The sequence below is a fragment of the Saccostrea cucullata genome, unplaced genomic scaffold, assembly GCF_032062105.1.
Source record: "Saccostrea cucullata isolate Sc308-1 unplaced genomic scaffold, CSIRO_AGI_Scuc_v1 ctg184, whole genome shotgun sequence".
Classification (NCBI taxonomy): domain Eukaryota; kingdom Metazoa; phylum Mollusca; class Bivalvia; order Ostreida; family Ostreidae; genus Saccostrea; species Saccostrea cuccullata.
The window spans coordinates 164,528-185,857 of record NW_026926406.1 but is presented as its reverse complement, the minus strand read 5'-3'; the positions used below and the strand labels follow the sequence as shown (position 1 = coordinate 185,857).

Below are 21,330 nucleotides of genomic sequence, written 5' to 3'. Positions count from 1 at the left end.
TTAAGTATCCACGTCTAATTTACACCACTTCTCAAATATACTGGTATCGTTGACAGTTCTCCCGAAGCTTCTTTTTCACAACTGTTAATATGTTAGTGAGGAATAAATAAAGATGCTTGGTAGAAAATTTACTGGAGCCTTCAATGTATCTTGTTTTGTAAAGATTTTTAATATGCAAAACTTCAATCAGCATTTGACTCATTGATAAAACGATGTTTTGGAATTCAATATAGATATGGTAATTTAAAAATATTCAAAACTGACATATGATTTTGAAGAATCCTCTTAAAAGGGAGCTGTAGGTAGATTACTACTAGTAGAATTTTATCCCAGTTCCTCTCATAGGCAGTTTTAATAACGAGCCTTACGAACAAATACAATATAGTTACTTATTTTGTCAGCAGGGACCATTACATACTGATCTTGTAATCTATCTAATTCTTTTTTCACTCCTGCATTATTGAACTCCGCCATTGCCGGTCCCAAGCCCGGATGAGAAAGGAGGAGGGTTGAGCGTTGGGCCAGCAACCCCACCTCATAAAAACCACATATGCTACGGAAACGACTACAAGGAATCATATTTCAACTGGTGAACGGAGTGAAGCAGGCCATACAACTGGAATTATGACGGTACAAGACCCGATAGCAGATCTCCTGCCACCGAAACAACACATCCGAGTTGGATGTTGGAATGTCCGGACATTATACCAAGCCGGAAAACTTGCCCAAGCAGTAAATGAAATGAAACAGTATAACCTATCTCTGATGGCCATGAGTGAAGTCAGATGGACAGGAACAGGGAAACAGAGATTGAACTCAGGGGAAGTCATTATATGGTCTGGACGAAGTGATAATAACCATCATGAAGGAGTAGCTCTCCTTGTCAGCCACAAGGTTGCTAATACTGTCATTCAATGGAAGCCTATCAACGAACGTCTACTATATGTCAGACTCAACTCCCGATACACAAAGGTCTCCATAGTGAGTGCTTATGCACCAACTGATAATGCAGAAGAAGAAGCCAAAGACAATTTTTACAGCTCTCTACAAGCAGTACTTGATGACATTCCAAGACATGATGTCACACTGCTAATGGGGGACTTCAATGCAAGAGTTGGACGAGTTAACCACAACAGGAGAAGAGTGATGGGTCAACATGCAGTGGGCGACCTTACAGACAACGGCGAAAGGCTCATCAGCATATGTGAGGAAAATGACTTTGTCATAGGTGGTAGTCTCTTCGCCCATAAAACCATTCACAAGATGACCTGGACATCACCAGATGGACGCACTAAAAGTCAGATCGATCACATTGTGATTAACAGTAAGTGGAGGCACTCTCTGCAGGACGTGCGAGCTGTGCGCCATGCCGACATCGGTAGTGACCACAATCTTGTTATAGCCAAGATCTGTCTTAAGCTGAGAAAAGCCAAAATCGGTTCCAGCAAAAGCAAGCGTTTCGATGTCAGCAAGCTCAACGACCCAGGTGTTAGAGAAGAGTTTAACATCACGCTCAGGAATCGTTACAGCAAACTGCAGGACGAGACAGCTATCACTATCGACCAATTTCACCAAGCCATAAATGATACCGCTGCAGAAGTCATAGGCTACAAGAGAAGTGCCAAATCAGAATGGCTATCCAAAGATACGTGGACTATCATTGAAGAGAGAAAACAACTAAAGAAGAACCTCTTGGATGCAAAGTCACCCAGATTGAAAGAAAGGGCAGCGGCCTTGTATAAAAGAAAGATAAGGAAGTGAAGACGTCAGCAAGGAGAGATAGGCACCACTACACAGAACAACTGGCTAAGGAAGCACAGGAAGCCGCTGAAAGAAAAGACATGAAAACCGTCTACAAGATCACAAAGAAACTAAGAGGTGATCACGGCCCCAACCAAGACCTTCCTGTAAAAGCAGAGGATGGTTCAGCATTAACAGAAGAATTGGCAAAACTAGAGAGATGGAGAGAACATTTTGAGAAGATTCTGAACCGACCTGATCCACCGATAGTCCCTGACATAGATGAGGCAGAGGCAGACCTTGATATAGAAACTGGCTGCATTACACTAAATGAGGTAAAACAAGCAATCCATAAACTAAAAAATGGAAAAGCCCCAGGAGAAGATGGTGTATGCCCGGAAATGTTGAAATCAGAAGAAAGAGAAACACCTTACATACTGCAGCGCATCATCCAAGATATATGGGACAGAGAAGATATCCCAGATGACTGGAAGAAAGGTGTCATAATCAAGCTGCCCAAGAAAGGTGACCTTGGAGATTGCAACAACTGGCGCGGGATTACACTTCTCTCTCTCACCAGCAAGGTCTTTAGCCACATCATACTACAACGTATCACAGCTGCTGTAGATGACATACTTCGGCAGGAGCAGGCTGGTTTCAGAAAAGGAAAGTCTTGTATTGACCATATTTTTGTCCTACAACAGATATTGGAACGGTCGTGTGAGTGGAATAGTACACTCTATGCCGTATTTGTTGACTTCGAGAAGGCCTTTGACAGTCTACACCGTGAATCTCTCTGGAAGATCCTGCGCCACTACGGCATCCCACAGAAACTGGTTAACATTATCCAGTCCCTCTACAACAACTTTGAGTGCCGAGTGATACATAACAGCCAACTCACGGAGCCTTTCGCAGTGAACACCGGAGTGAAACAAGGATGTATTCTGTCACCAGTGCTATTCTCACTTGCAATTGACTGGGTCATGAAGAACACCACACAAGGCAAAAGACAGGGATTGCAATGGACGCTGACTTCAATCCTAGAGGACCTTGATTATGCTGATGACCTCGGACTCCTTTAGAACAGACACCGAGATATTCAGCAGAAGACAGAGCTCCTCAGAGAAACATCTAACAAAATAGGATTGAAGGTGAATACCAAAAAGACACAGGTTTTACGAGTAAACGCCACTAACAACAACCCAGTACTGATCAACGGTAAGCCACTAGAGGATGTTGAGGAGTTCACATACCTGGGTAGCAAGGTCACCACAACGGGCGACTGCGACAAGGAAGTTGACACCAGGATTAGCAAGGCAAATCAGGCTTTTGCAATGTTGAAACCCATATGGAGATCCTCATCACTCAACATCAACACCAAGATCAGGATCTTCAACAGCAATGTCCTTATAGTGTCCTCTTGTATGGATCAGAATGCTGGAAAACATCCCTGGCGATTGGAAGAAAACTAGAAGTCTTCCAAACCAAGTCCCTCAGACGCATTTTCTTCTGGCCTAACACCATCACCAATGAAGATCTACTGGAAAGAACTGGGATGTCTTCAATATCACAGACCATCCAAATAAGACGCTGGCGATGGCTTGGTCATGTCCTGCGCATGCCTTCCAACTCACTGCCCAGGGTTGCCCTTAGATGGACACCCCAGGGAAAAAGAAGCAGGGGCCGGCCAAAGGAGACGTGGAGAAGAACTGTCCTGAAAGACCTGAAGACCAGAGGTTTATCCATGGAGACAGCACCACGAGCAGCTGAAGACCGAGCCAGGTGGAAATACCTTGTAGCCGCCTCAAGCACCTGACGGCGCAGAGAGGATTGAGTGATTATTGAACTAAGAAGTATTGTTGGTTTTCCCTCTGCCTCTCAATCGATTAATGCAAGATTTTAACATACGTTTGATACATTTCATCCATTTTGGAAAAGTGTGAAGGTCTTTTGTTCATGTTTTGCCCATCGCCTTGCCTATTGTATATCAGAATCAATTACATTAAGAAATTATGACGCGTGTTAAAAAATCGGTGTTTCCTTAATTTTGGCCCTTTCATAATTAATTATTTAATGTGAATATGAATTTTACTTATCTTGACCATATAAATTCCTTTATTTGCATAATATATACATTTGTGGTATCTCTCCATTATATAAACATACAGAGAGAAAATATCTTCAATTCTGTATGAAGTTTGTCAGAGGTCAGAGGTCAATACGTGACCTAATCACACGGCGCAATAATATCTACCGATACATAAATTATAAAATGACCAGCTCTACTTGCTTTTCATGTACAAAAATGAATAAAAGAAGCAAGTATAATGATAATTATTTTATTTTAAATGTAAACAAGTATTTCATACAGTTTTGGGGCTATCGATTCAACCCGTGTACATAGAGAAAACTAGGAGCCTAGCGTTTGTTTACATTTTTCTTCACTTTTGTCAGCTGCACAGTCTCTAACGTTCATCCTTATTTTTTGGAAAGACCTTTGGTTAAATTTTCATGATAAACTTTTATTTTATCTTTAAATTTTACTCACGATAAATGTGCAAATCTGTTGGAAAATATCTTTGCAATCATGCCATGAACAGCTGCCAAACACCTCGGCGTTTTCGTAGTTCAATGTAAAGCTGTCGCCATTGTCTCCGTGTTTATCAGTGTTTTACTATAAGTATGCCTTTAGATACTGAAACCGTGGAATGTTTTTGATCAAACTGCAAATTAACTGGCTCGGACAAGTGTCTCAATCTATCGGATCCATCCATCCCTTTCCAGCGACCGAAATTCCTCCAACCTCTTATCATCAAACTTCGGACGTGTTTCTTGTGTCTTTTCAGGATCGATTATCATTTTTCACGAATAAAATATTCCAAGACAACATTCTGTTCACTATTACTGATCACAAGTAGCCTTTCACAAAATATTCCCTTCGAAATAGATTCCTTAGCCTAATGAATTCGAAGCGTAACCGCCATGCAAGCCGATTTACACCTTGCGTCATTTTTCAAAATCTACGACGGACGGTTAGTGCAATAATTCAAATTTGAAAGTATTCAATCGTCTGTCTCAAATGTATATATAAGTAATAAATAACAAGTTTATAAACTTCAATGGGAATTGAAGTGGGTCGGTACGTGATCAAATCTTCTGAGAAGGCCTTCGGACTTCACAGGATTTGATCACGTGACCGACCCACTTCAATTCCCATTGAAGTTTATAAACTTGTTATTTATTTCTTAATTGGAGTTTAAGGAAAAACGGGTTGTATTCGATGCATTTTCTTCTGCACAACATGCAGGTTTGAAAAGCCTATAATTTGCAAAAGCCATAACCACAGACACGAGCCTGTAGTTTAGTGTCAAAGAACAAAAATGGACTTTCCGTGACTTTTCAAGAAGACTATTTAAAAGTTTCAAATGGAATGAGTAAAGTTTTGTGCGAATGTGATGAAGACTTAATTGTTGATTTACATAATGTTGTAATGAATCAAAAGGGACATCGTGTATTAAAGGTTAATTGTAAGACCGATGCCCATGACTCTGATTACGTCTCTGTGTGTATGGTTAAAAAGACCAATAATATTTACATTGTTACACTGTGGACTGGAGAGATTTCCAACACTATCGACATTGTCATTGCATCCATAGGGAATGGCGTCCCTATAGTCTAATCTAGTATTCCTCTCGTTGTCTACGTAAGGTGTTCTCGGTGATGGACTGTTTGTGTGATGGTTAATCTTTTCTAGAAATCTAACTTTCATTGACAAACAAAATAGAATGATCAGGCGAATTAAAATGTTTGTATAAAAGCTGCTGACTCCCTTTGTTTTGATATCTATGTCCTGATATTCTTTTATTAAGTGATCCCTTGGTTTCATCAACATAAATAAAGTTCACAAAGATTACATTCTATTCCGTAGACAACATTAGAAGATTTGCATTTAGGATGATCCCAAGTTTAGTTATAAAAGCTTTATCCAGTAAGATTACTGGCGAAAGAAGTGTTAGTTATCAAAATTTCATAGGTTATGAAGTTTTTTGCAAACAATTTTGAAATAGAAGACATGGGATTGAAAAAGGAATCTCTAATGAAAATTTTACATTCTTTCATTTTTTGGGTATGAACGTTTAGTTTTATACCAAAATTAGGAATCTGAAGACTGTGTATATGAAATATGTATCTCATATATCCCTGAGGATTATGCATTTTTTAAATTCACATAACGCAGAATTCATTCATAATCTTATAAATGAGAATAAACTCGACATTTAGAAAAAAATTTCCAATGTGAATTCCTTCAACTCGACAAATTAGTTGTATCGATGCAGAACTCCGCGCGCTGAAAATCAAAACAGGTTCAGTTAACAATTGTTTAATTCCATTCATATGTCGAATTGATTTATTCCAGTGAGGTTGAATTAAAAGACACTCGTACCACAGAGTCTGACACACCTGCTTCGTATTTGGATACTTAACTAAAAAAAAAAACCATTAATGGTAACCGAACAACAAACATCATGATAAACGTAATACTTTACACATTTCTGTCGACTAATTCCCTCACTTATGTAGCAATATACCATCATCATGTGCATATGGATTTTATATCTCCCAGTTAATTCAATATGCAAGATCTTACTCTACGTACAAACAATTTCTAAAACGAGGCAATCTATTGCCAAATAAGCTGATGAATCAAGAAAATCAACATCTTCGAGCAGAGCCATCTTTTCGTCACTTCTATATTTGATACAAAGGCCTAGTCATCAAATACAGTGTAATAATAAAGTCGATTATCTAAATTTATTGTTTGGCCAATATCTTCACAATGAATTGTCTCCTTATTTTTCCGTTCATCAGATCATAAGAAACATGCTGCGATTGATGTTTTAATAGAGGATTGTGTACTCTGTTGTCGTTTCGTTTTGTTTTAAAGGGACAGTGATGATTCATAAAAGTTACATATTGAAAAGTATTTCAGCATTCAACAATATTATTTATCTTTGAGCATCACTTTTAGAGTCGAACCGTTGAACATTAATAAAAGTGAAAACTTGGTACCTTGCTTCCAACTAAGCAACTATCATGGTAATTGAGAAAATGGTTGAGGATTGTTATTTTAATACACTTGCTTAACCGTAACGATTTTTCAGATTTCTAAAATTTTACCTTCTCTGCAATCATAAAACTTTATCACGAGGCTGGAAAAGGATCAATCACGACTCAGTTGTTTTATTGTGGTTGTGTCCCCGGGGTACTATACAGCCTACGTACATAATGCCTCTATCACCCTAATCAACCATCGGTTCCTTTGTACATCCTGCATCCCAACAAAAACGAACATTGAAACTCACTGAAATGTTTAAGCCTGAATGATCATAAATATCCAGATATCTTTATGATGATGGGCTTTGTTTTTGGTTAGAAATTTATCCTATACATCGGGTTCGGCATGTTGTTAAGTCTGTGACCCGCCCTACTCCGGATGTATTGCGCATTCTAATGATTGTTCCCGATAGAAATCATGTCCATATCAAAGCATTATAAAAAGGATTGGGAATGCGGATAGATGAGATGAAACAATACTGCAAGCAGTAACACAATTTTATCACATTAAATGAACTTTCTCAGGGCTAACGGGGTTAATCATTCAGATGGTCTAGTTGCAATTGTTGAACCAATTGTCTCGTAATAGTTCGACTAATTTTCAATTTGTTTGATTCAATTAAACTCTAAAGAGGCCCAGGACGTCTATTGGCTTTCACTTTGAATAATTTTGGTAAGATACACGTAATCATTCATGGATTATAAGTTCACAAACTACGGGATTAGAGCAGAAAAATATCAAATACTTGAATACTATGGAATCATTAGATTCCGTGGTGACTCAGTTTTCGAGGAATTCGTGAGTATCTCTCATTCATGAGTTTAAATCCTCCACAAATTAATACATTATGGTTACAGTTATACTTCCATTTGTTTAAGAGAAACAATTAAGTGCTAAAGAACCTGTGGAATTTACTCACACCACGAAAATTGGCCACAACGAATTTTGATGATTCGATGGCACTTCAACGAAAAACATTTAAAACTTCCCATGTAAAATATCAAGTACCCCTAAATACACCTTAATTGCTAAATGATACTGTTGAAATCTATGTCACATTAATAACAATTAGAGCACAATCAGTGTGCACACGACTTCCAGCTGCTTGCTGCGGACCAGGTATGAATGGACCATATGGAAGTCGTCAATTAATAAAAATGTTATTACAAATAATTTTTTTCGATTAATACCTTAACATCCTTTCTTACACCATAAAGAGATTAACATTGTTTTTTTTCCGAAAATGATGCGATTAACCATTAACCATTAAGTATAATTAATGCTAAATAAAAGATGGAGAAAACAAGTACACAAAATTAAAAGTTTATTGAGACAATGCAAATCGGAAGAGGAGTTATCACAGACCTTTAAAACATCAGAGGTGATGTGAGATCAAAAGAGTTTGCATCCCCGGCAGACTGGTCACATCTGCCCTATGCTTTTTTATATTTTCAGGCAAAAGGAAGAATTCGACGTCATTCAAATTTGTAAAAATGACCTAACAATTAGTATGAAAAATGTCAGTCAGCTTTACTTTATGATAAATTATATTTGCTGGCAGATAATTGCATTGATGAAAAAACCTGCGAAATGTTGGCTTGGTGATAAATGATCTTGTTTTCTACAACTTCAAAAATTTAAAATAAATCGAAATTTGAGGCAGTCAAACATGACCTTTCTACTTTGTATAAATTTGTGCAACACATTACCTCCATGCTCAGACGTCAAATAAACAACAATAAAACAAAAAAAATTAAAAGGAAATAGTTTCTTATTTCATTTTTTGTTAAAAGAAAACTACTGTGGTTTGACTGTCAATTTTATTCATTGCGAGCTGTTCTTTCTGCGACGCTGTATGTAATGTTGTGCATTTATACATAGAGATTGTATATTATTCTCTTTGATCAATCAAATAACGATTTCTTGATAGAAATTCAGAATCCTGTTATTCAGGTTACGCAAGAGATACTTTTATTTTCACATACTTTGTAATTAGCTGGAATCTTTTGTTCTCCGAAAAAAATATTTATAGACCGGAGAGTCTATACAGTGCCACCCATTGAAAAAACTGTATATTTATTGCGCATAAAAAAATGCGCTCGGTTCTTGATTAATTCTTCCAAATTCTTACCTCAACTGCAAAAATTTCGAAGATTCCAAAAAATTCCTCTCTCCTTTATCAATTACTCTCGTAGTTGACATCTGAACGAAGCATATTGGACCGAATTATCTTTGAAACCAAAATGGCAGTATAAATAAACGAAATGTTCGATGACTACAATATCAGGATCAGGAGGACTATTAACAACAATTATGAGGAATGTTTGGTTTTGGAAACAGCGAAAGAATGTGTTAGGAACATACGGTTAGTAATATTTTGAGATTGCAGTTTTAAAAACATGGAAAAATAAATCGAAAACCGAGCGCATTTTTTTGCGCAAAAAATATACAGTTTTTTCAATGGGTGGCACTGTAGCTCTCCGGTCTATCAATATTTTTTTTCGGATAGCTACAGATCTGCAGCTAACTTTGTATAGAGATGGTTACATGACAAATTCCCTCTACTCATACAATAACATGTTAATATTTGATAAGTTTTATTTCACAGAGTAAATTTAAGGAAAGAACAATAATAAGGAGGGGACATTTGTAGAACAACTTTTTATTGAACATTTTTTTAAAGGATAAAACTTTATTATAAAATCATAAATATTGCAGAAAGTTTTTAAACGATTTTATGACCATATTTTTCTTTTGCATAAAAAAAACTATGAATAAATAGACATAGATATGATTTGTACTAGGCACGTGCGAGTACTCAAATTCGGTTGATAGTTTCTACTTTAGTGACATACTCCTCTTCGATGCCCGCTTTCTCTTTTTACATCTTATTTATCAGTGAACTATTTTCACAATGAGTTATATTCTCTTGTTGTTTTATGTAAGAAATAAGCGGAAAATTGCAATTTATAGCTATTTGATAAGTTTAGATGGCCTTCTGTGTTTCCTCATTTAGGACGAATGTCGATCAAACTCAAGGTTGTTAATGCCATATACTATATGTTCTACGCCTTAAAACTGCAGGAAAAAAGAAGTTAATCTTGAATTATTTTTTATGAATATTGACATAAAACACATAATCTGTAAGCAATTATTTACTGTAAAGGAGAGAGTAATAAAAAGTAAATTTATGAAAATTTGAAACAATATTTATTTCCTTTGTTTTTAAATGGAGGTTGGTCAAAAAGTATGTTTCTACATAACCTTTGGTTATTCTTACATATACATTATTTTAATTAAGAGCAATATCGAGTTACAAAATATACACCATTCTAAAAATGATATCAACAGCTTCTTAATATTAATTCTTGTTATTCTTTAAGAGTCTTCACTGCACGTTCATTTTAAGACAACAAACAATAATCAGTTTCAAAAGTTCATTGAAACAATGGAAATCAGCAAAGACGGACCTCTAAATACATCAGGGTGGGATCAGTTGACAAGGGGGAGTAATTATCCCCCGTCCGCCAATCACGACCATCTTGTTCTCCATGGCATGATCAGAAAACAGAAAAGGCTAAGACAATTTAATGTGAAACTAAGTACAGTGTCAATTAGTTTTTTTTTTCATTCTGTTATCACTGAGCACATATTGATCTTACAAGAAAGATAGATTTTTCAACATCAGAGACACAATATCAAATTCTTCCATGCATTTTTTTTTAAAGATCAATGTTGTAGATTCCAAAAGAGAGCTTTTTTAAAGAACACTTACAGGCAATTAGAAAATACAGTAATAATCACATTATGTACATGCTGATGTCTGTTTTTCATTCACTGTATTTGATCATGTCATAAAAAAGGTATATTGCATTCCATAAGTTTTATTCAATGTTTGTATCCAAGTCTTAACTTACCTTCTTCGGTAATAAGACATAAAGCTTTTCCCTGAATATTTACTTTTCTTTCATCATACAATGGAGTTTATACATAGAGACTTTATACTTTTTTTGTATTTGGTATGATAATAAATCAGGGTTTTTGTTTGTTTGTTATTTAACGTCCCTCTTTTTCGCTCATGTGGAGACGCTACCACGTGGCAGTGGAGGGCTGCAAATGTATATTAATTCTCGGCCCTCAGAGCAGGGAGGGATCTTTTTCGTGCCAACACCCACTGCGACATGGGACCTCAAATTATATAGTCTCATCCGAAGGACCGGTCTCCACGTCGTAAATATCATCTCCTTAAAACCCCAGTCACATTTCCAAAAACGACCAACGGCCGACGGGTTTTGAAGCAAAAATGGGATTCTTCGGGTGACAGTCGTCAGTTCATCGGTCGTTGTCTTGGCCGATTTTGACGTCTTTTTTTGTCGGCCGACCAATTTTGTGTCCATCGGTAAGTTATAATTTTTTATGCGTCGGTGGCCGATTCTTCAATTGAAGTTATCCGTCGAGAACCTTCTTCATCGTCGACCATCGGCGGTCAGTTTATAAAGTCGGTTGTCCGTCGTTGGACAATAAGGGTGTTTAAAATTTCAAAATCAAACTGTAGCTCAGATCTCGAATCGGACGACGATTGGCCAACTTGTGAATATTTAACCTAGTAAGGATACATAACACAAACAAAATTTTGATGCATGGATTGATATAATTTTTTTGAACGGAAATAACATGAATAATTAATCCGTAAGATATAAAGAAATCTAAAGTATTATTTGCTGCTTCGATATGCACCATTTGTCATTTTTATGCAATTCCATACAAAATATTGCACACATTTTCAACTTTGCCTTGCAAACATTACTCACGTTACCTATCTGAATATAGATCTATGAAAAAATATTCCCGAATTCTAAAGAAAAAAGTTTTTTTGTGTTATTTGTCCAAGTCATCGGTGTCCCTATAATTTTCCGTTCGCCCGATACTGTATCGGCCGATCATGTTCTTTTAGGACAAGACGAGAAAAATTTATGTGCTGTCCTAGAAAAAAAAACGATCATTTCAAATCATACGTCAAATATGTTTATTTCCTAATACTAGAATCAATATCTATATTTTTTTCAGATATGGGTATGTGCAGTCCAGAAAAAAAGCTGTTGAACTAAAAAAAAACCCTGAAATTTGGTTATAAATAAACAATAATAAATGACTTACCCTAAAATAAACATGATTTTTGTCGATAGAATCTCAATAACATTGTGTGGGCAAGTTAAGCTACCAAAAATCTAATTCAGCCTTAAGATTGGGATTGTTACGTCGAACATTAAACTCTGAGCATTTCAAATTTCACACAGTTTTGAATTTAATGAACAAATATTTCTTAAAAACAACGCATAGTTAATATTTACAAAATCTAAAATATTTTAATAACTTAATTCTACATCAGGAAATAGTACATGCATGTATCTTGTCATTAATAAAAAAAATGCTTCATGTCCTTCAAATCATGTTTAATTCACATTCCGACTGATTTCTTTAAACAGTTCACAAAACTTTATAATCACCATGAGATAAGAGCGCTCCACGCCCGACGAATAGAAAAAAAAATGACGTAAAATCACAGCGAGAATTATTGCCATGTGGTGATATTTTCTTTAAATATTAATGTTCTTAAGAGATGTATAGATACCGTCTTTCTTCCACTACAAAGATGATTTAAAAACGTTCCATCGATTTTTGTTTTGCACACATTTCTTCAATGAATATTTCATTAAAAAAATTGATACCTTTTAATGTTAACTGGTCCTCCTCCTCTACGTAGAACCAGAAACAGTTCTTTTTACACGATACTTGTAAATCTCACTTCATAGTGGCTTTATACGTTCATCTCAATTATTGCAACTGTGATAGCTTATGGCACCTACAACTTAGGTAACTAAAATGCTTTTTTTTTCAAATAGAATGTATTATGGTTATAGAATGGTTAACATGGACACTAATTTGAATTTTATATGTGAAATATATATTATATATTGTATTTTTCTAGATTGTATGAATATAGAATTAAAACATACCTTTATTTTCAGTATTTGGTATTTTTGTCTTCAGGATTCCCTATCATGACAGGGAGCATTCGGCAAGTATGACTGGTCGGCGGGGAAAGATTTCTTACCCATAATACTGTAGATTCCTAATTATACGCGAGGAATTAATTTCCGCGTAATTTCGCGAGAAGCATCGCTCGCGAAAAAATATTACTCGTTTTTATTTTTATGGTGCTGAAATCAATGTAAATTCTACTTGATCAACCGTCCATTCGCAAATTATAATTCTCGCGTTTTGACGTTAAAAAGCCAGTTCGCGGAAAAAAAGGTACTCGCGAAAAATATATAATTTACAGTACTTGATTCCTTCTCTGATGGCTCCTTTCAATATGTACTGTTCAAATTGGATACTTGAGTTTCATTACTGCTTTTTATCTAAATATTTCAATCCAGTTCATCAGATTTGAAGGCTGGTGAATACTACTTTATGTACATGAAATATATTAAAAAAACAAACAGTATTCAAGGTCAAAAATTCATTAAACAATACCAATTCTGGAGCAGACCAATCACGGAGCTCTAAATTTAAAACATCAAACCGGTGCCTATTAAATTATATTTTGCGATAAAATTCATATTAATCAACTGGAACGCATTCACCAAAGAATTGGAAGAAAGGTAGTTAACAATGCAGTATCAAAAATAATTTTACCTCTATTTTACATGTTTTATTTGAAAAAGGTTTAATGGTAATCGAACAACGAAGCATTATAACAAACGAGATGACTTCAACTTCCGTCACGTGTACTTATGCAGCAATATACCTTCATCACCTGCATACGGGGTTCACATCTCTCTGTCGATTCGATAAGCAAGAGCATGCTCTATGTATTAACAATACTTAAAAGGAATTAAATTATTGTAAAACAAGTTGCTGAAACAAGAACATCGACAGTCTCGTTTAAAGACTTCATTTCATAAGTTCTATGGTCGATACAATGACCTTCTCAGTGTTGAACTGTTACACAATATTACAGTACAAAGTAAAATAAGGATGGGAATACGGAAAGAGAACCACTGTCCAACTTTTTTTTCAAAACCCAAGTACCTGTTTACATAACTGTAGAAGGGGGAGTGGGGGCTTTTTCAACATTTAATATTTTCTTCATCCAAACATATGCTCAATTTTTAGTAGTATCACAATCTTTCATTAATATGCTTGGGTTGTTATATTAGTAGTTAAATTATATTAGAAAGTGCAGATGATGAAGCAGTTGCATGTTGGAAGGAGTGTGTCACCAATTTATCCTTCCTTTTCACGAATTCATTCAGTAAAAATGATGTTTTTATATCTCAAATTCACGAAAAATAATTATGATGAAGTATTGTAGGCAATAATGCGACGCAAAAAAATAATGGAAAAGCGCATGATGAAATTGCAAATAAAATATTATGCAACAACTCAGCAAAATAAATTTCATAAAATCACGTGACTAGGGACCTGTCAAGAAATAGTTATTTGGGTTGTTTTATTTCCGTGTAAAGTTCTGCAGTATTCATGAAGCATTTATGAAGAATTTCATTGCTAGTCCAATGTAGAATGATACGGCAATTCATTCCCAAAGTGAACATATTCCAAAAGGTAACACTTTTATAAGGAGGAAATGTCAAAATTCTCAAAATTTTTTCAATACATTAAAATTCTAACTTAAAGGCATGGGCAGAGAATTCTTGACGGGATTATGTTACATGTTATGATGTCACAAATTCGTGGTGATGATCTGAATAAGAGAAAGGATGCTTTTTTCTTTGATTGTTACAATTGTCTTATCAAAAGCTCAATTGACCTTTTCTGATGTATCCTTCAGGATAAGAGATTCATATTACTGCTTTAACCTATTTTTACACTCAAATAGGGAAAAAGTATTTTAACGGCTGACTTTGCCCCTTTTTGAATATAAAATCAAATCACAGATTAATTGTCGTAGTCAAAAGTCATAACTTTAAATAGATGCCTGAATTGATATATAATTTTAGATCTCATTTTGTTGCAAATGATACCAATAATAATTTTTTTAAAATATCAAGAAATTGTAAATATTCTTTAATGTTCAAAGTTCTACATATCTTCAACCATCCTTATTAATCAAATCATTTTTTTTACTTCAAATCCCATTATTTTGAAAGTGTTGATAAAAAATAAAGAAGACCCTTCGCGGTAAAATCTTTCCAATTTACTTAAATAAACATGGCTTAGGTTGTTATTTTACATTTTTGTTATTAACAAAAGTATGTTTGTATCATCTGTCCTTAAGCATTCTTAAAGACCACAAAGGACGCCAAAGTAAGATAGTTCCTCAATTCTGGTGGAACTTTGGCAAATAATTTTTTTTTTCAATTTGGAATACATGGGACAAAGGCTTGTTTAACTGAGATTTTTGTACACAAGATCCTTCTGATAGTATTGCATGAAGTTTTTTTTTTTTTTTTTTTAGTAGATAGACTAGCTTATGCCAGAAAATGTGCCGTAAAGTTGAAAAATTGCATAAACATGATAAAATCCGAAAGATGGTATACGTTGTGACTTTACTGTTTCGTTTGTGTGTCCTCTAACTTTTAATTAATACTAATTAATGGTCACGGGTTTATTGCATCCGTTTTTTCCCGATCAGGACAAGGAGCATTCGGCGGGTGTGACTCATCAGCAGGGGATGCTCACTCCTCCATGGCACCTGATCCCACCACTGATGTTTTGGAGGTCCGTGTTTGCTCTGCTCCTATTTTGTATTGTTTTATCGACTTTTGACCTTGAATACTGTACGTTTTCTCCATATGTTTCAGGTTTCCTCAGAAAAACCATTGGTCAAAATAGTATGTTAAACTATCTTGCCTTTTAATTAAAACAGTAAAAGACAAGGTAAAAAAGTAATTTCCATAATTTGTGTCATTTCCTCAATTTAACAAAGCATTTCGTAATTTTTTTTTTTTTTTTGGTCAATTTTAATTGTAAATTAAAAAATTGTAACTTGTATCGCCACTTTTATTCTTTCAAACGGGGAAAAAGTGAATTTTCCTATCAAAAGTAAAGTAAATTAAATTGTCACAATGAACTTTTAATAGTGAAATTTTACTTTACGCAACGGAATAAAATGTCTTCAAGCAGGTGTAAGGATTGATTAAAATTGCCGCTTTGCGGGAAAATAGTTTTCAACATTCTATGACTTGAAAAGACGATATTTCCCATTACGACATTGAGTGTCTTCGCAATCTTAATAAATAAGCCAGAGCCTTCTAATAAAGTTCGCTGGAACAGTAACAATATGTCGCCCTGATATCTTTTGGTGGACCTGATTAAAAAGATTTTTTTTTAAATTTATAGAAATGACTAAATTTTGTTTCATTTGATGTAAAATAATATTATATAAATATTTTTTTGCATAATTCGACATTTTTTTCATGTCATATTCTTTTACATGAAGATTGTATGTGGGTTATGTCATTATCCTACATGTATCTGCTATATTTATGTACATTTTTTCTTCTCGGTGTCTGTAACCTTCTCTTCACCTCCGTATATCACCATTGTTATTAAAGGATCATAGGACAAAAGAAACCATCTACTTATGATTAATATTTCAGGAAGAGCGCAGTGGTAGTCAATTTATCAATATACTCTTTTGTTTTCTAAAAGATTATTTTCTAAAAATATTTCAAACATTTTCTGTCGTTAATTAACGTTTCGCATGGCATGATTCTAAAAAAGGTATTATTTGGAGGAATCCATAGAGGTTTATTTAACACATTAACAGGGTTTACTTAATTCAATACAAGAGACCAATCCGGAATTCAAAGTTTAAATTTAACTTTTCTTTAAAAAAGTTTAAATTTAATTTTTCTTAATATTGTTTTTTTTTAAAGCATCATAACATCCTGAATTTTACCAAAGCAAGAGAAACAGATAATTTTAAAATTCAAAATGTGAAGCAGCTGAACATCAATGCGACATTATGTTAAAAATATAAATGAACAACTGACGAACAAACATTTTCCAAGGATGAAATGGCGAAGAGATTCTTCGTCATTGGAGTTTCCTTAGATTTAATAAATGATATAGGTTAAGATTATAACTCATGGAAAAGGTGAAGATAATGACAAATTGTCGATCACCTGAATATGGGGTTATATCTCCATCTTATTCGATACTCAAAGGAGTGCTCCGAGTACAATTAATCCTTTAAGTGTGACAGCTACTAGCACATAAGTTGATGTAAGAGGGATTTGAACAAAAGCATTCAGTCAGCATTTCATAAATTCCATGATCGTTTTACCGACCTTGTTAGCAACAAAACCAATGATCGGGTCGTATTTTGGCTGGCGTGTTTCATACTAATTGTTTAATCTTTTGGGTTTTCACGCTGAGTTTTACTGGGGAATGTTCCGTTTACATGACTAATACATAGGACTAACGGCGGGTGTAATCGGTCAACAGGGGACGGTTACTCTTCTTTGGCATCTGATTCCATTTCTGGGTTTTCCAAGATTTCGTTTTATGCCCTTCACAGGTTTGTATTCTTTTCAGATTTTCTTAAAATCGACAACTCACCCTTCTCTATGAGCCTTTAGTTTAACTGAGCTTAAAATAGGCAAGAATTCAGGCGATATTACTTTTTGAATTGTAGTGATTTAACATTATTAAGGTCACTCCAAAATCAGACAGAATCTGCTTAAATAATTAGGAATGTGAATCTACAAGCTAAATTTCTCAATGGCGTATGCACCTTGACAATAACATGGCGAATGGGAAAAACGGTCAAACCGTAACGTAAATATGTAGAAACTTGGATCTTATTCCAACTAACACGTGAGTTTTGTGTATTTAGGGGGAAAGACATTCCTACTTCTTGTTTGTGTGGGGTTGTCTGTGTTGGCTAATTTTATTTTTCCATTCTATGAAAAGAACATTGTCATTTTTTTCTTCTTTGAACGTGATAATTGTGGAACAAAATAAATGCATACGGACCTCTGAATTATTAACAATTATACGGTTAAAGCTTAGTGTGTGTTCCAATGTAATAACACAAGAGGAATAAAAAATTGTCTTATACTCAATAACTTCCCAACGGGAAAAATAACCAGACTAAAGGGAATTCATAAACATCGTGCTGTATAGTATCAAAGTGAAAATACACAGGACCACAAAATATGAATTGTCATAAACAGAATTTCTTTGCTAATTTAGGACCTAATTTGGAATCAGTACAGATTGACCTAATTTGGAGTGGACAGGTTGACCGGATAGGAATTATTTTTGACTGTTTATCATCTTTCGGCTGTACTAAGAGATTTTGTAAGAAGAATATGGCAAAGGGAAAGTGTTTTGTGGTGCATACATTCTTTCAAAAAGATGAAAAACAATGTTTATGGCACTTGCTAATACTATTTTAAAATACTTTTGAGATCGTTTATACTGTTTCTTATCTTCAAGAGTTATGAGTTCAATTTCATAGGAAAATGTCAGACCATTTAAAAAAACCCATTTCCATCCTTCTCTCTCCATCTCTCTCACCATTATTATTAAATTTTTATGTATTGAGAATTTTTACATTTGTATATTTTCCTTTTCTGCCTTTGGGCTAATCACCTGTTTGAGTTACCAAGGAATTGGCCTCTTTTATGTTATGAGTAAAACAAAATTTAAAAAATTTACCTCTGTTCAAATATGCAGATATTTGATCTTTTCAAATGATGGCTAATTTGCTCATCCACGAGTTTTAACCCTTAGAGCCTCTTTGTTTCATGTTTGAAGACATTACGGCTAAGAGCTCTCAATTTTTAAACATACAATGGTATAATTCCCCAATGATTGCTTTTCTTGGGTACTTGACTAAGTATCCCAATTACACGTGTTTTAGAGAGCTATCACATTTTATGCGCTGGTATTGTAACAAAACCCTAACTAACAATCACTGAGATAATTCGTATAACCGTTCATTTTAACAGCTCGTCTACATAATGGTTATCGGAGTCTTTGAAGTATCATAGCCGTTCAATTTAATGCGATAGGAGCAATTTTACCCCTATCTTATCGCAGATCGACGGATTCGATGATCGGCGACGACTTTCACAATACATACCAGTCAACCGTGAGTGCACTTCAGCAGGGTAGGACTTTATTAGACAACCACACACCAGACCAATTCGCTGCACTTTTTGCAGTATAAATATCCTATTTGGGTTGTGAAATTCAATTAGGTCTTGATATCTGCCTCTTCTCAAATTTTTTCTCTCCGATTGAGAAACATCTCGGACCTTAAATAGACCTCGGACGGAGCGGGTACTCTAAGGCCTTATCTCAGAAGGGAATTGCATCGGAACAAGAAAAATCAATTATAATCGTGTTGCTATTGTTCTCCTGCAAGTTTTGACTCCAGGGTTTCTTGGGATTTTTTTTTCGCTACAAATCGGCTTTGACATTACATCGTTCTGGTTAGTACAGACTTACGAAAGAACGAACAAGCGGATTTCATCGATACACGAGGAGCCGATTGCTATCATTGGGAGATACCATGTGGTACCGGGCGCGTGCTGCAGCAATAGAGCTCTGTGGTGTATTAATGTGTGCCAGTTGTCAAAGTTTGTGAAAATAAATACTGCAATTTTAATTGAACTTGTATAAACAAAGAATTCTGGATGAACTTCTTTTGACGATCCTGCACACAGTTCGGTGTTTATCCTTAAAGAGTGCATTTCCGTAAAATAAATACGTTGGGGATTTTTCTCTACCCTATGGTTCCGATTCTAACATGTGGACGTCCGTCGCATCAAAGCTGGTAGGAATCAACTCGAGATTTTTTGTGTTTGAAAATTATTGCGATGAATTTACACACAATGAATAGTTCAATTAAATGGTATTAATGTGTGGAATTGGGGTTTGTTCCGGGACTCTGAAAGTCCTATTTACAGCCGAGAAAAGCACAGAATGCCGCTTTATACATGTATAAAACCGCTCATAACATATCACTTGACGGGACTGTTGATAATACACTGTGTTAATTGTCTGCCGAGAGAAATTAAAATTGGTAAGTCAACTCTTAAATTAATTTTTTTAACTATTTTATGCAATATTTTTAAGAACAATTTGATTATACTATTTAATTGAAAAAAAGTTAATGGAGACACATAGTGGGTCACATTTATTCCGTAAAATTACTTATTTCCCCGTTTGACCCCATAATCGTTTATGTACTTAGCGAAGCTCATGCCAATGTAACATGAGGAATTTTCGGTACTTGTTATTATTCAGGCCATCACTTTCATCATCTTACTCTTCTGGAACCTGGTTTGCAGAAACCACCACTATAGAGGAACATTAATTAATTATTCAGATTTAATTCATCAAAGGTGAAAAAGAACACGACCAAATAATGCTAAATAGAGCCCGAATACAGTCGGGGGAATTATATTTTAGGGCCATCCTTTAATGAACAATTTTTGGAAAATTATTTCGACGGCTAAACAGGTTTGACGCTCGTGGTCATTTTGCGTGAAATAGAAATGATTATCAGAAAAAGATCAATGGATTGTTTATAAAAAAAATCCGTTTATAATATTTTAATTCGCTAAATTATCATTTTTCCGTAGGAAATAAACTCTGTCATCTCCAGATGATGAATCTATTGGTTAAGGTTTGTTCGCTTTTTACCGTTGAAAGTTGAAGATTATTTCTCACGCGTTGAATAAGGCTCTGGACACAGTGATCTTTTGTGAGATGTTTCATTATTTGCCTTTTGAGACCGGACGCAATTTAAAAGAAATTTAAATTAAGCATATTCTTACAATTTATTGTAATTAAACCTGAGTCAATATTCACCACCTATACTTTACGTGTCTAAACGCATTGAAGAGATTTTAAAAGCTAATATTGATTTAGTTTATTGCTTACAAAATATTTGTTAAACTTTCCTTAGTCACTTTTACAACATTCAAATTAAATTTCAATTATGACAATTTCAGATTTACAAACATACTTCAATTGATTTTATTGTTATTAATAAATATTATTGTAAGTCTTTTCGATTGCACGTTTTTAATACCATTTTACCACGGCCTCTAGATCAGTTATGTACAGAGTGCAGCCAGTTTACGATACTAGAGAGCAGTTGAATGGGAAATAAAAATGAATTACTTAAATCTCACTGTATGTAAACAATTGTATAATCTGCTAACAGTATAAAAGGTCGGCAAGACTCTTGTTTAATTAACCGGGGATACAAATAAAGAAATACAACCACGCATCTGTGCATTTTGTTTTTGTCCGTTCATTCTAGATCTTGCAATCTCGGGATCACACGTGAATTTTCCTACATTAGTTTTCTTTTATCTCTTTCTTAATCCAGTATTATAACGTACATAAATTGGGAGTCTTTAAATGTGCACTAAACATCGTATCATCTGCCATATTTCAAATCAGCTGTCGATATAAATTCA

At 34.8% G+C, this 21,330-nt stretch overlaps 2 protein-coding genes across 3 annotated transcripts in view; both read left to right on the top strand.

The window, feature by feature from the left end:
* Positions 1-624: 624 nt before the first annotated feature.
* LOC134271607 (craniofacial development protein 2-like) lies at positions 625-1,761 on the top strand. The gene has a single exon (XM_062753808.1). It carries the CDS (start codon positions 625-627, stop codon positions 1,759-1,761), a length of 1,137 nt encoding a protein of 378 aa, XP_062609792.1.
* Positions 1,762-19,046: 17,285 nt separating this feature from the next.
* The window catches only part of LOC134271610 (glutamate receptor ionotropic, kainate 2-like), a 42,098-nt gene continuing 39,814 nt past the window's right edge, over positions 19,047-21,330 (top strand). For both annotated transcript variants that reach the window (XM_062753812.1, XM_062753811.1), the window contains exon 1: positions 19,047-19,922. In XM_062753812.1, the coding sequence (XP_062609796.1) occupies positions 19,823-19,922 (100 nt within the window). In that variant the 5' untranslated portion in view covers positions 19,047-19,822. The remainder of the gene's footprint in view (positions 19,923-21,330) is intronic.